Source organism: Spea bombifrons, chromosome 12, assembly GCF_027358695.1.
Source record: "Spea bombifrons isolate aSpeBom1 chromosome 12, aSpeBom1.2.pri, whole genome shotgun sequence".
Classification (NCBI taxonomy): Eukaryota; Metazoa; Chordata; class Amphibia; order Anura; family Pelobatidae; genus Spea; species Spea bombifrons.
In genome coordinates, this window is record NC_071098.1 from 3,669,116 (window position 1) to 3,684,228 (window position 15,113).

Below are 15,113 nucleotides of genomic sequence, written 5' to 3' on the forward strand. Positions count from 1 at the left end.
TTATCTTCCCCTATTTCCTTTAAACATTTTCCAGGTATCTGAAATGAAAATCCAGCTCCCTAAAGCAATAATAATAACACAAATAATACTTATTATATATTATATCTTTATAATAAAAGTGTAGGTAATATATATAAATCTATATGCAAAAAAACATATTTGCTGAATGCATGAAGAGTGCCCAAAATGCCCAAATGTTTTATGCTTTTTTTTTAATGCTTTTGCGTGCAATAGTTTACAGGGTCGTTAATAAGTTAATGTCACAATTTGCTTCATCATCATTTCTCTGGAAAAAAACTCCTGCGGAACTTTCTGGGCTGTTTAGACAAAACAAAACATTAACAACAAAAAAAGAAATGAAAAAAAACTTAATTTTTCCATTTTAAAAAAAAGCTTATTATATTATTTATCTAAATGACCCCGGACTGAAGGCGCCCGCCGCGGGTTTCCTTTGGTTTTGTTCTTCATGCAAATGGATCAATTGAAAGCAATAAGTAACGGGAAGCGAGTAATAATTCGATTAAAGTCCCCGACAGAAATCAGCTTCAATTTCTGCTGCACAAAAGATTCATTTATCGTGAATAATCCTCAAAAACACGTATTTATGTAAAAAAAAAAAAGTGACGCCAAATCCTTCATCCTAAATACAAAAGTCTCACCCTAAATATATTTAATTAATAATATGAATCTATACTCCAAAAACATAATTATATATCTTTATACACTCCCCCCCCCCCCCCATATATACGCGAAACTTCAAAGGTTGGGGTCGCTTAGAAATTTCCATGTTTGTGAAAGAAAAGCACATTTTGTCCATTAAAATAACATGGAATGGACCAGAAATCCAGCGCAGGCGGGGTTAATGTCGTAAATGACTATTGGAGCTGGAAACACAAACCCCGCGCCGTGCACTTACCTGAGCGTCACTTGGCTTGTACCGACTCAGCGGGGCGGCAGACCTGACCGCGCAGGACGTGGCCAGCAGGAAGACGAGCAGATGCATGAGGGAGACGGCGCGGCTCATATCTGATCGCAGGAAGAACGTTCGCCTCTTTCTCACCGTTTTTGGTTTATTCTCCAAAATACCGCAGCGTTTTTTTATACAGTATCTGCCGAGCCGCCCGCCGCGCCGCGTCAATGAGAGTAATTAGACGGCTAATTGCTGAGAGTCCGAACTCCGTAATTAAAGCTTCTTTGGCGTAGTGGAGAGCGGGCGCTTTATTCACACGAGTGCCTATTCAGAACGCGGCGGCGGGGGAGCGGAGCGGGAGAGTACTTGAGGCCGGAGAGGGATTCTTGCGTTGGTACAGAAGACGGAGGAGGAAAGGCGAGAGACCCCGAGAGGGGAATTAAGTTTAAAAGCGGAAGTTCTATAACTTTTTACCTTTTACTTTTTTGGCGACCCAAATAAAATGACATAAAAAGGAAATATAATGTACAAAGTATACGTTTATTGCCTACGGCCAGCAGTTTGTGAAAAAAAAGCAAAATTATTCCCAAAAGAGACAGAAATATATACATTTTGCATTAATCCGAAAACAAAACCAAAATATTTACAATTTGTGATTGTTTTTTCTGCAGTTTGGGGTGAAAACACTACTTTGGCTCTCATTGCAGGGTGAGAATGACGGCCCGGAGCGGGTGGCGTCGCTCACTCCATCGCCTGGTCCTCCCCGTCGGCCGCGGCCGGGTCCCCGTCGGAGCTTCTCCGGCCCTTTGCGGCACTCGTGGATTTCTTCTTCTTCTTCTCTTTCTGCTCCTGGTTATTGGAAGCAATGTCATCGCCGCATTTACAGACGTGCTCGTGCTGCAGGACAATAAATAGACGGCGCATTAACGGGGAGGGGGATTCAACGCTAGTCCGCGGAGTCCGTGTCGGCGCGGAATGATGAGTTATTAATTTATACGGGAGCTTTTAATTGCTTGGGTTACAAGCAATCTAGCGGGAAACGGTTTGGGGAAAGTTCCGACGGACGCATCTCTGGCCTATAATACTTTCGGCCAACTTCAAGGGACCGAGCTGCTAAACGGTGCTCAGACCCCAAAGGTCACCAAATATTTTTGGGTTCTAAATAGCACTAGTTGGGATTCGGCGCCAGAATATAATATAATAAATAGAATTGTTACCAGCGAGCGGCTGCGTCTGGCCAGAAGTTTCACGTCTTCCATGTTGATTGTGCTTCGTTTGGCGTGCCTGCGCAAAAAAAAACAGTCTTTATATATATATATTCACAACAATCCCATTCATTCAGAAAAATATCCCGCAGCAGCTGTGAAAAAGCTGAACTTTCTACCCAAAATAAAACCTGATTTTTTTCAATTTTTAACACTTCCTTGCATTTAAAAAAGGTGAATTATTTGCCCGAGGCGATGACCGGTAAATGTGTTTTTTTTTTGGCGTACGGAATCCGGTAACGACGACAAGTCTTATCATCCCCGCTGTATTTGACGCTGCGCCCCCCTGTGGCTACACCCATAATTGCAAGTGAAATGAAATCAAAGTGGAGGAGCTCTGGGGTCGTTGCATTTTGCCCCTTGAGATCCTGCCCCTGATGCCAAGGCCAGGTAATCTGGATAGTGCCAATTAGTACAACTGGGTAACATTCTTACTGTTAACCCTTTAGGTACTAGAGACATGGCCAACAGCTTAGAGGGCAGACCCTTTTAGTTTCTAAGGGGTTAATGCTTATTTTATGACTACTTTGTTTTGTGTTAAATACTTTGGGTTTTTGTTCTTAATCTGTCCAACCCCACTTTAATATTAAAATATTAATAAAAAAAGACATTTCCCCAGAAGACAGAACCCTGAAGAATCCTCCGCATTTTGCCGAGTGAACGGCGTAGGACTTCACGCCCGCCGCGCAGAGCGCTCTTTCATGTGACCTCTCGCCGAGGACGGAGAAGAAAGAGCCCCGCGAGGAAGGCAATTTGCCGGCTCTAAAGCAATCACGTCCCATTACCCGAGGCTTTCATTGAACGCGGAGCACCTGCGAGGACTGGGGCTTTTAAAAGTTCAAAGAATACCTTTTCCTTCGGCGAGGAGGTGCGCGGAGTCTGGGGGAACGGAACAAACGAGCGCAGAGCGGCAATTACCGTCGCCTTAATCCTCACACCTGCACATAATTACACCCAACGCGGCCGGAAAGTCACGCTGCGGGCTTCACGCGGCACGAACGTCGTCTTAACTCTAATTTCTTTTCTTCGTTTTCTATAAAATCTAAGAAGCCACAAAAGCAATCAAGATGTACGAAGCGGGGGAGGGGATTCGGGATGGGGTGACATGTTTTCCAGGACATACACACATTACACGTGATGCTGGACGGAGCGCATACAGGAAGGAACGCCGTGTCCGACATGTTTGTCCTGGATTCATTTACACGGCGATGACCCCCTTTTAGCTAGTTAAAGAATTGTTACATGTAGGCTTGGAATACTTATTTTTCCCACACACTCCTGGCTAATGGGCCACATGGTCATTCTATACGGCTAATGGGCCACGTGGTCATTCTACCAGGCATTTTCTTGGGTGAGAAAAATAATAATAAAGCTAACATCCCCGGCCTGTCTGACCGGACTATGCTCCTTGGCACAGAAGGGGTGCCTCGGGTTCAGCCATAAGCCCCGGCCGTGCCCTGCTATAAAGGATTTCCCATCCCGAATAAAATGCCCGTCCTGCTGAACGCTAAATCTAAGTCACACAGAGAGACTCCGGCGGAGACAGCGGCTCCAAAACCCACCGTGCAAACAGCTCCAGATCCTTCGCAAACGTTTCTGTAAAGCGGGGGGAAAAAACAGAATATCCTTTAAAGCCGGGATTTAAACCCAACACATTAAATATGGTTTAGAAGCAAAGAACCCGCCGGCAGGTCGGCCCCATCCGGCCCCCGTCTAGTCGCCCATTTCTCCTGCTGTAAAGACTCAAACCTTAATCAGTCATTAGTCTCGTCTTAGATTCAGGAGCCGTACGCCTATCCCATGCATGTTTAATACCCTCACTGTATTACCCTCTACCACTTCTGCTGGGAGGCTGTTTACAATGTTATTAAAAACTTCTTTATGAACTCACCACATTGCCTGAAAGTGATTTCTGAAATCGCGGCGATCGCCTGTTTACTGAACTGGGTTTCCTTATCGTCGGCGACCTCTTGGCACAGGCATCCTACGGTGTAATGAACCGCAGCCTTCAGCCGCTGCGAGAACCAACGGCAAGATGGGAAGAAAGGGTTAACTCCGAGTCTAATGGGGCCTTTCATAAAAATTACTCTGGTTCTTAATTATTAATTTGTTACATTATATTCAAACTGGGAGTGATAAAGGGCCATTGGAACACAGGAGTGATGGGAGTGATAAAGGGCCATTGGAGCACAGGAGTGATGGGAGTGATAAAGGGCCATTGGGACACAGGAGTGATGGGAGTGATAAAGGGCCATTGGAGCACAGGAGTGATGGGAGTGATAAAGGGCCATTGGAGCACAGGAGTGATGGGAGTGATAAAGGGCCATTGGGACACAGGAGTGATGGGAGTGATAAAGGGCCATTGGAGCACAGGAGTAATGGGAGTGATAAAGGGCCATTGGAACACAGGAGTGATGGGAGTGATAAAGGGCCATTGGAACACAGGAGTGATGGGAGTGATAAAGGGCCATTGGGACACAGGAGTGATGGGAGTGATAAAGGGCCGTTGGAACACAGGAGTGATGGGAGTGATAAAGGGCCATTGGAACACAGGAGTGATGGGAGTGATAAAGGGCCGTTGGAACACAGGAGTGATGGGAGTGATAAAGGGCCATTGGAGCACAGGAGTGATGGGAGTGATAAAGGGCCATTGGAGCACAGGAGTGATGGGAGTGATAAAGGGCCATTGGGACACAGGAGTGATGGGAGTGATAAAGGGCCATTGGAACCCAGGAGTGATGGGAGTGATAAAGGGCCATTGGAACCCAGGAGTGATGGGAGTGATAAAGGGCCATTGGAACACAGGAGTTATGGGAGTGATAAAGGGCCATTGGAACACAGGAGTTATGGGAGTGATCAGCCATTTCCAGTTTCCAGTCATGGTCTAGTTCCTGTTATTTTACCCAGCACTGTGGATTATGAATTGTTGTAGCAGGGCTCTCTGTGTGTTAATGGCGGCTTCTGTTTAATTCGGTACATTTTATTGTTATTGGTATTAATTAGATTTTTTTTTTTTTACTTATTACTTTCCCTTTCTGTAGGGAACCTGCTGGCGCTATATCACGTGGAATAATGTAACATAATATTTACTGGAAAGGGAGATGTTTGCAGGCTTTGCGTGCAGTCACCACGATCGCCACTAGGGGGTAGCAGACTACACACACTGAGCGGCCGGCGGGGGGGGGGCGTATATCCTCGCTGGGCGGCCGGCAGGGGGCGCCGTATATACGCGCTGAGTTACCGGGACGTGCTGTATTTCCGAGACACAGGGCGGTTTAGTGAATGCCGATTTTGCTCGCACTGACCTGCGTGCGGGAGAGCTGCTCCTCGGCCTCCTCCGCCATGCCACCGGTTCCGTCTACCCGCACAATGCGTGAAATTTACCGCCAGTTCCCAGCTACGGTGCCCCGCGAAAGCCAAACAGCCTGTGCGCGGCGGTCACGTGACGCACTCCGGTCCCAGGACGCGTCTGCAGCGTAATTAACCCCTTACGCGCCGGTGCGGCCCGTTTGATGCGCGGATCTCCCGAACACCGCGTTTGATGCGCTACAACTCCCATCATGCCCAGTCAGCCATAGAGCCAGGCCTCCTGTATTATTGTGTTTCACTTTGTGCTTTCATGTAATGAAGGTTAGACGGAGATAATAACCGCACCAGTGTTTGGAAGACCAGGAGCCATATAAATCCCCGTGACTGGTGCCCCTGCCTGAAGACTTTTGGTTGGTATCTGACCCCTTAACAGCTCGCAGAAGGCTGCCCAGCGGGTTTCACTGCATGCGATAGCCGAGCCCCCCATTTAATGATCAGTTTATAGCTTTTACTAGGGTCCCCGTCATCGCCTCGAACCCCCAAGAGTCATCGGTATCCGGAAGCTCGGCTCTGGTGTTTCTGGGAGAAGCTGCCGTTCCTCCTCAGCCCGAGACAACGACCCCCCGAGCCAATCAACGGTGTCATTACGGTGGTTGCCATGGTGATAAAGCGACTTGTTTTCTTTCTTACCGCATAGAAAAGATCCAATTGAATCTGAGATTTTCCCTTTCCCTTGGAATGTAAAAGCGAGACTGTCCCACGCAAAGCGGGACAGTTAGGAGATTTGGATTGTGGTCTGGCTCGGCACCGATTAAGGCTTTCAGTGAGTTTTTCCCACGGCTAATATTAGACACCAATATTTCCCAGTAATATTCTATTCTTTAGATCTAGATCTGCCTCTTGCCTTTGGAACGCCTTCGCCCGGTGACCGATCCAGACTCTAAACTCCTCGCCTGCGGCCGCGCGGCTCCCACGATCCCCTCCGTACGCGCTTAGTGTTATTATTTAATAAATATATTAAAATCAGAATCACACGAGTCCTGATATAAAAAGAACATTTATTTTCTCACTACACAGAAAAGCGCTGGTCGGCCGCGGCACGGAGACCCCCGCGGGGAGAGACGGGGAGACCCCCGCGGCTCGGGGGGGGCATTTGGGGGAAATCACACATTGTAGGAGGAGGAGGACACGTTCCCACCGTGCCCGGTCCAGTTGGTGTGAATAAACTGTCCTGGTTTTGATAGAAGCTCGTAGGTGTGCGCCCCGAAATAATCCCTTTGGGCCTGAAAGGTAATAATAATTATTAATAATAACAACAAGTAAAGTCTCTGACCGCCCCGCGATACACAAATAATCCTGCTGATCAGACAAATAATATTACCAGAATGGGAAATTTATTTATTTGACCCCAAAAACAATCATGTTATTTTAATGGATAAAAAAAAAAACAAAAAAAGTGACCCCCAAACTTTTGAACAATAGTGTTTAACCCCCCCCCCCATTTACCCCACAATCATACCTGGATTAGGTTCGCTGGCAGCATCTCATGTCTGTAACCGTCGTAGAAAGACAGAGCGGTGGTGAAACAAGGCATGGGGATGCCGGCCTGGACCCCGACGCTCACCACCCGGCGCCAGGAATCCTATAAAAATAAATAAAATAAAAATGGTTTATTTGCAAAACCGGTGGAGTCAGTGCATCCGTGATTTACATAAACATCTTCTTAATGCCCCCGCAAAGCCCTAAACCAGGAGTGCCCCTCTTGCCCCAGACATGCCGCAGAGTACGGAGGTCTCACCTGGCAGTTTTCAATCTCTTTCTTGAAGAAGTCATCCAGCAGCAGGTTCTGCAGATCTGGATTCCTGTCAAAAGCTTCTTTGATTTTTCCCAAAAAAACACTAGAAAAAAATTAATAGATAAGGGTTCAGCTCCGCCAAACGGTCACGGAGCGGGACGCAGCTCCCTGCGCGTACTACAACTTCTACCCCACCTGCGGATGATGCAGCCTCCTCTCCACATCATGGCGATGCCACCATAATTGAGCTTCCAACCAAACTCCTGGGCTGCCTGCCGGAAGAGGATGAAGCCTTGGGCGTAGGAGATGATCTTGGATGCATAAAGAGCCTGAGAGCGAGCAGAAAAGATATTAGGGTGAGAATTAGACGGAATACCTGGCACGCGAGTTTAATGATTCCGTTCCCTCTCCAAACAGCTGAGGAATATCAAGGAATATCTCTCTGCAATATTATTGACATGGAGAGAAAGCATGAGCAAGAGCGCATGAATGAGAGTGCGAGTAATGTAACACGATTGGCGTTGTTAAACCTAAAGCAGCAGAATCCGAGGCTGGCGGCAGATCCACGCATCAGGCAGACGGTCGGTTACCTTGCGGATGTCTTCCAGGAACGCCTTCTTGTCGCCGGTAAAAGGAGCCTTTTTGGGGCCGCTTAACTCCTTGCTTGCCGTTATTCTTTCATTCTTCAGGGAAGACAGACAGCGTGCGAACACGGCTTCACCTGAAATCAGGAAACAAGTAACCTCCCAAGTGACCTTAAGTCGGGCGCAGTATGACCTTCATAGAGCGCAACCCGTACGAAGCTGGAGTGCGGTTATACGGAAGCCGCCTGCACCGCCGGATTCATAGATGACCCAATAATGGCCGTGAAGTCGCAACTTCCTTAGGAGGAAGGGGGTGCAATGCAGCAAAACTACACAGAGTAGCCGAGTTACTGCAAGAGGCGTCCTCCGACCGCACGCTTGCGTTACAATACAGAGTTACAATACATCCACTCTGAGAAAAGCAGATAAACAATTGGAAAATCAGCTTCCTCTTCTCTTCCAGTGCAATCGCCCCCCCCCCAGAACAGGGAAGTTGCTCTCTCCTACACTAACAAATGAGAAAAACAATATGAGACCGCTTCTTTCTGTTGCCCGTCTGTCGGTACTTATTGTTTTACATTTTGCAAAGACGCAGTTGTTGTTTCTTAGCTATAGCGCTAGTATTTGGCTTATTGACTAAACTGTGCGGTAAAATGAAACGCGAACCTACGAGAAACTCTCATTCACCTACTGATTAAGGTGTCAGGTGCCGGAATTATTTACACACACTCACCGATGAGTGTGACCGGGACGCCAAATTCCAGGGCGGAGATGGCCGTCCATTTTCCCGTTCCCTTCTGTCCTGCGGTGTCCTGGATTTTGGGGAGCAGGTGCTTGCCGTCGGCGTCCCGGAACTTCAGGATGTCAGCGGTGATCTCGATGAGGAACGAATCCAGCTCTGTCTTGTTCCAGTCTTCAAAAGCCTTGGGTAGAGATTGCACGAGATCCAATCAAAAAGAATCACCGACACCGGTTACATTCATTCATTGATTCATTCACTCACTCTTCTTTTGGGTGTATATCTGCCTATTTGAGAAATGTGGGGATTTAACTCAGTTACCTTTGCCATCTGATCGTGCTCCATCCCTAAAATATCTTTCATCAGGTGGTAGGCTTCACAGATCAGCTGCATGTCTCCGTACTCAATCCCGTTGTGTACCATTTTCACGAAGTGCCCGGCGCCTTCTTCTCCCACCTGCCCCGGAATAACACATTATTTACATCGATCTCTAAACGTGTTTAGCCGGGGCAGACGCGACAACGCGCAACCCACAACACAAGCTTAACGTCTGTGCTAAAGACCAGACCCCGAGGCTGACAATCTGCAGGATTAACTATGACCCTGTGGTCCTTTGGGTGGAATCTTGTAGATTTAAAGCTTCCCAGCGGCTGGGGGATATTGGGAAATGTAGTGTGTGGAACAATTGGAGAGCCGTGGGTTATTGACCCCTGCTCTGGGTAATCTCTGCTACTTTACATAACTGTAATTTATGTTTTAATAAATGGATGCAGCAAAGCAACGGTATTCAGGTAAAAAAATAAAAAGAAAGGTGTGCAATTTCCACGCACAGGAGTAGTGGAGACAAGGTAAGACATGACATATGAACCCTTTCTGAAGGGTCGCTTACCCAGTCACAGCACGGCTCATCTTCCACCTTAGCAGCGATGCTCTGGAAAATGTCTTTAATGTGGGGCCTGGAAGAGACAGAGGAAACGGCATTGGTGGTCGGGACCCGCCGAGTAATCGGGATGAAACAGTCGGAATTAGTTAGGTGAGAGAGATCTAATGACTCGAGCGCAAAACACATTTACAGCAATCACGTTAATAACTGAAATCAGACAGAACAAAAAAATAAATAAATAAATACACGCGAAGGGAAGGTCTTCCTATTTTATTTCTCCCGCGTAGGATTTGGGTCTCACCAGGCGGCTTGGTCTCCTCCAGGCATGAGAGACGGTCCGTATCTTGCTCCATCCTCTCCTCCGCTAACGCCGCTCCCAACAAACAAGATCCCCTTGGCCTTTAACTCTTTACACCGCCTCTGGTTAAAAAAATACAAAATTAGAAATATATATATAATGGGGAAAAAAAAAAAAAAAAAAAAAAGATTGGTCCTAAGTTTTAAAGAACATTTTATTGCCGAAGGTGTCGTAGAGACGTAACCGGGAGAAACGAGCCGGTGATTGGCAGGTAAGTACCGGGGTGAACCAAACTTACTGTACTGTCCCTGTACTCAGAATTCCCTCCGTCGATTATAATATCACCAGCTTCCAGAAGAGGAACCTAGAACCATAAAAGAAGAAACACAAATTAGTTCTTCCTCCCCAGTGATTTGTAAGAATACCAGAAAGGGGTCCATTCACTAAACGGAGAGCTGGCAGCAGACCCGGCAGGAGAGCCGCGATTCAGCTCCTTGCCCTCACTAAACATTATGAAGGTCCGACTATCGCCGCCGGCAGAGCTCGGGGAGAGGGGGGCACTGTGTATTTAAATCACTCAGATTCTTCTAAAGTCTCCTTACAAATTGAGTTATACATTATACAGGGCCAGCTCTGAAGAAAACTCAGCGTTTGTCATTTGAAACCACAAACTCTCCCTTTAGTGAATAAGCAATCGGCGCGTATTAAGTTTGGCACCAAAAAGACAGATCCATACAAAGTCAAACCAAAGTCAACAAGAAACAACACAAAAGTCTCTAAACAGAAGAGCGGGAGCGGCATGGCTTTCAATTAACCCCTTAATGCAACCAGTAATGGTCTCTGAAGCACAAAGTGTTAATCAACATGCGTCTCCAACCCAGCGTATAGCAAAATATAAGCCTGCAGCCGACGTGTTGCCAGCACGATGTATAAATCATAAGGCAGCCCGGCAGCAAACGCCACTTACGAGACTTTTAATGAAGTCGTCCACGGCCTGTCCGGCTTTCACCAGCATGATGATCCGACGCGGCTTCTTCAGCTTGGACACCATCTCCTCCAGGGAACGGGCGCCGATGATTTTGGTGCCTTTGGCTTCGTTGGCCAGGAATTGATCCACCTTCGACACGGTCCGGTTATACGCGCAGACCTTGGGGGCAAATTAATACGTGGGAAAAATGCATTATTAGCAAAGATTTATTTTTTTGTCTTTTATGTGACTTTTCTAAGCCTTTCGGACGCGCCAACGACATCGCTGATCAATAAGTAAAACTACAGAAACGCGGTCGCCGTGCAGAACTGCGAGCGTCACGTGACGGCGGCCTCAGGGCAGCTCGGGGGCCGAAGCTACGGAAAGGAATCGCAGAGAGAAGTCACAGATTCGGGGGCATTATTTGTTAATTCTTAAGATTTGACAACCAAGGAAGTTACAAAACGCGGCGATTACCCAACGGGCCGATTACCCAACGCGGTGTCCCCACTCCCAGCACTCACCACGAAGCCGTGATCGTTCATGTTCAAAACCAGGTTCTGGCCCATAACAGCCAGACCGATGAGGGCGATATCAGCTCTGTTAAAACACAAGAGAATATCCTATTGTTTAGTATTCACTGTACACAGAAACCTGCCGGCACATCGGCCCCATTCGGCCCCCGTTTCTCCTGCTGTAAAGACTCAAACCTTAATCAGTCGTTGTTCTCATCTTAGATCCCATGCATGTTTAATACCCTCACTGTATTACCCTCTACCACTTCTGCTGGGAGACTGTTCCACTTATCTACAACCCTCTCTGTAAAACTTCCATTCCATCCCATCTCAGCCTCGGATCCTCTAGTGTTAGATTCTGGTCTCTTGTTTCTCCTCCTTTGACATTAACGTCCCTCCAGTCCTTTATGTATTAAATGTTTCTCTCCCATCCCGTCTCTTGTAACTCGATGGATACGAAGTTCATTCCAGGACATAAAAGTATCCAACACACGCGAGTCCCGACACGCCGACCCGCCGATTCCAACCGATCCCAGCCGATTCCAACCAATCCCAGCAGATTCCAACCAATCCCAGCAGATTCCGTCATGAAAGGATCCAGTGGAACCGACTAACAGCCAAAAGTCACAGCATCCGCTGAATCACCCGGCAGGCAGCGGCGGTAACAGAAACCTATTCACTGCCGGACAATGCTTCATTCATACAACACGCAAGAGGTTAATGCAAGTTGTCACACATTAAGACACAAGACGGGGTTAAAAAAAACCTAGAACCTGCCAGCAGATCGGCCCCATTCGGCCCCCCGTTTTCCTGTAGAGACTCAGACCTTAATCAGTCGTTGGTCTCGTCTTAGATTCAGGAGCCGTATGTCTATCCCATGCATGTTTAATACCCTCACTATATTACCCTCTACCACTTCTGCTGGGAGGCTGTTCCACTTATCTACCACCCTCTCAGTAAAATAAAGCTACCTTACATCTAACATAGGGATACCTAGGAGAACAGATAATCTGATGGAGCGAGAGGGACTTCACATGGTGACTGACATTTGGCCGGTGACTCTGCGCGGGACGATTTGGGGGATTTAAACTTTTTAATGAAAGTCCCCGGATAATCACGCTATAGGCGCCGTCTACCACACCCGTCACGCTAACCCATGCAGTCCCTCCACAAAATACTTCTCCGGCTTCCTCGTCTCGGCTGTGAGTCACAGGGAAACGCTGTACAAGGAAGAGAGTCCCTGACTAAGTCACCTGTGTTCAAGCAAAGGACAGCCCTGACTTTAGGTCCCACGTATGAAGCGCAGAGACCGAAGCATCAGTTATTGGAAGGTCCGGATCGGCGTGTTTCTGTCGGGTTCTAAAGGAGTAGTGGTTACAGGTAACACTATTTCAACGATTCATTGTGCCAAGGAACTAATAAATCCCCCAAAAAACTATATAGAAAATCAGAACCAGCGCCAAGTGACAGAAGACGACGAGAGATAAGTCCCGCCGTGATCAGCTTACAGGAAGGAATTATTGCTTTTCTGGGAAAGTCCTAATCCGGCCAGAACGGCGAGCGACAGCGATGAACCCGCGACACGTCGGGTCTCAGCCGTTACATAATAACACCCCGCCGGCCCCCGGCTAGTCGCCCGCTTCTCCTGCTGTAAAGACTCAAACCTTAATCAGTCGTTGGTCTCGTCTTAGATTCAGGAGCCGTGTGTCTATCCCATGCGTGTTTAACACCCTCACTGTATTACCCTCTACCACTTCTGCTGGGAGGCTGTTCCATTTATCTACCACCCTCTCAGTGAAGGGAAATTTCCTTACATTACCTCTAAATAAAAGCAAAAACAGCTCAGTCTTTATTATTTAATACAGAATCACAGAACTGATCTCTGGCTATAAAGGGGTTAACCGATTCATTCATGTTTAAACCAAGTGCACAGTGGTGACTGACAGGGCAGGGCGGCTGTCACACCTTCCAGGTGTAGCAGGCAGGTATCTACTACTTCTGTCAGATCAACTGCTGCAGCCCAGAATTTCCTGCAACAACCTCCGGGCTATTGAGGGATTTCACAGGCCCGGCGGGTGAGGATGGAGCTGTGAGGGCTGCCGCGGCATATTCTTATCATTACGGGGCAATTTACAGGGGCAAATGGGGGGGTTTCTGTCAGGACTTTATTCTGTTTGATATCAATAAAGTTTACCAGATAAATATGTCGCGCTCATGCAATGATTAATGAGCGCGACGCCCACTATGCCCACAGCCCCCTCTCCCACTATGCCAGGGGGTACATGGAGTACCCAGGGGCTACTTACTCAGCCATGGTGACAGATTTAGGGGTGCCTTGATGATGTCACTGCTCCCAGGTGCCCGGATGCTAAGCGTTCGTTGCCCTTTAAGCGCTCTGTGCCAGTCACCCGATTCTCAACCAGAGAAGTACACTCAAACCACCTGACATCACCCTCTTGCTTCTCTCCAATTGGCTGGCCTTTATCCACAGGGCGTGGTGTAGCTGTCACTCTGCCTATCCCTTCTGAAGGCTGCTCGGCAGGCAGTGGCCCCACTAAATGAGACCAGAGCAATCGAGCGCGGAGCTGAAGAACCTCTCCTTTCACTCCTGTGCGATTGCGTGTGGCTGTGATTAACCCTCTCAGCGCTAGAGGGGTGTGTAATGCATCATCATTGTGACAGTGAAAAACCCCAAAAGCCCCAAATTATTGAGTAGAATTAATGATTTAGCCGTATATGGTATTTAGTCAGGAACTTTAATAGAGAATAATGTATTTCGATTGCTGGGTTTTATTGTTTTTTTATATATCTTATAGTGAAAATGAAATTAAAATGAATATTTAGTGTAAGATGACGTGTAACCGAAAACACGCCACGTTCTTCATATAACCGTACCTGGGAACATATTAACCCTTTAATAGTCCACAGTGAAGATTCTATGTAATGATTCGCAATGTGTGAGCTTAATGGCTCTAATACCGGGCGTCATGGAAACCTTGACTTGTCATTATTTAAGGATACACTCAAGTCACCTGCATTCAAGCAGGGATATCAACCATAACGTACTGGGAGCAAAAAGCACCAGCGGTACTATAATCACGGCGAGGCAAGAATCTGTCCTGTTACCCTGAGACTGGGGCAAATACCCCAGCAATGCATTTAACACTAGGAATGACGTGAAACTCTTGCCCCTTGCTGATGTGCAGGGCAGTCAGGGTGGGACGGGACTCGCAGGGCCGGGGTATTCATTATACTTCATTACTTTAGTACATCAGGTTCTAGAGAAAGGATCAGTTAGAATGTGCTGAGTCAACGTGACTTATTAAACGAGCTGGATACGTCTCGGCACAGTAACCGGCCCCTGTCTCTAAGCCGCGTGAAGCTGGCACGGTTTAATGTTTGGATAGCCACTAATCCAACAGTGAACGCCTCTTAACCCGGTGTGTGCCAGGATGCTGCCACATTGGAGGGCAACTAAAACTTCGCAGGATAAATGATCAAGAAAGATTAAAGGATCTCAATATGTCCGGCATGGGGGAGAGAAGAGAGAGGAGTAACGGGAGATAGAGAGAGCGAGAGACGGGGAGAGAAGAGAGACAGAAGTGATGTGAGAGAGACATTTAAATACATAAAGGGATTTAACAAAGTACGGGAGGGACGTTTATTTCAAGAGAGGAGAAAAGTTACAACAAGAGACCAGAATCTAACACTAGACGGTCAGAGACTGAGATGGAATGGATGGAATTTTTACTTTACTGAGAGGGTGGTAGATGAGTGGAACAGCCTACAAGCAGAAGTGGTAAAAGGCTAATACAAGTACATTCAACTCCAATACAAAGATCTTTTTG

The 15,113-nt window shown here is 47.3% G+C and overlaps 2 protein-coding genes across 2 annotated transcripts; both read right to left on the minus strand.

Moving 5' to 3' along the window:
• Positions 1 to 1,431: 1,431 nt before the first annotated feature.
• Positions 1,432 to 5,623, minus strand: CENPS (centromere protein S). Its single transcript, XM_053452007.1, has 5 exons — positions 5,481 to 5,623; positions 4,067 to 4,190; positions 3,738 to 3,771; positions 2,128 to 2,194; positions 1,432 to 1,807 (listed from the first exon to the last, which is right to left on the minus strand). Exons 1-5 carry the CDS (start codon positions 5,517 to 5,519, stop codon positions 1,652 to 1,654), a joined length of 420 nt encoding a protein of 139 aa, XP_053307982.1. The 5' UTR covers positions 5,520 to 5,623; the 3' UTR covers positions 1,432 to 1,651.
• Positions 5,624 to 6,522: 899 nt separating this feature from the next.
• On the minus strand, positions 6,523 to 13,722 carry PGD (phosphogluconate dehydrogenase). The gene is made up of 13 exons (XM_053452005.1): positions 13,572 to 13,722; positions 11,275 to 11,350; positions 10,751 to 10,930; positions 10,082 to 10,147; positions 9,787 to 9,905; positions 9,492 to 9,558; positions 8,924 to 9,058; positions 8,597 to 8,786; positions 7,870 to 8,000; positions 7,475 to 7,608; positions 7,283 to 7,382; positions 7,004 to 7,126; positions 6,523 to 6,767 (listed from the first exon to the last, which is right to left on the minus strand). The coding sequence occupies exons 1-13, from the start codon at positions 13,577 to 13,579 to the stop codon at positions 6,648 to 6,650; spliced, it is 1,449 nt and encodes a 482-aa protein (XP_053307980.1). The 5' UTR covers positions 13,580 to 13,722; the 3' UTR covers positions 6,523 to 6,647.
• Positions 13,723 to 15,113: the final 1,391 nt, after the last annotated feature.

Coding starts and splice junctions, on each gene's coding strand:
- CENPS (XM_053452007.1), bottom strand. CDS start 5,519: ATGGCGGAGGAGGCCGAGGAGCAGCTCTCCCGCACGCAG. Junction 4,191..5,480: donor AGCAGCTCTCCCGCACGCAG/GTCAGTGCGAGC, acceptor TGGTTCTCGCAG/CGGCTGAAGGCTGCGGTTCA. Junction 2,195..3,737: donor GATCTGGAGCTGTTTGCACG/GTGGGTTTTGGA, acceptor TTTTTTGCGCAG/GCACGCCAAACGAAGCACAA.
- PGD (XM_053452005.1), bottom strand. Junction 10,148..10,750: donor ACGACTTCATTAAAAGTCTC/GTAAGTGGCGTT, acceptor TTATGGTTCTAG/GTTCCTCTTCTGGAAGCTGG. Junction 7,127..7,282: donor AAGAGATTGAAAACTGCCAG/GTGAGACCTCCG, acceptor TTATTTTTATAG/GATTCCTGGCGCCGGGTGGT.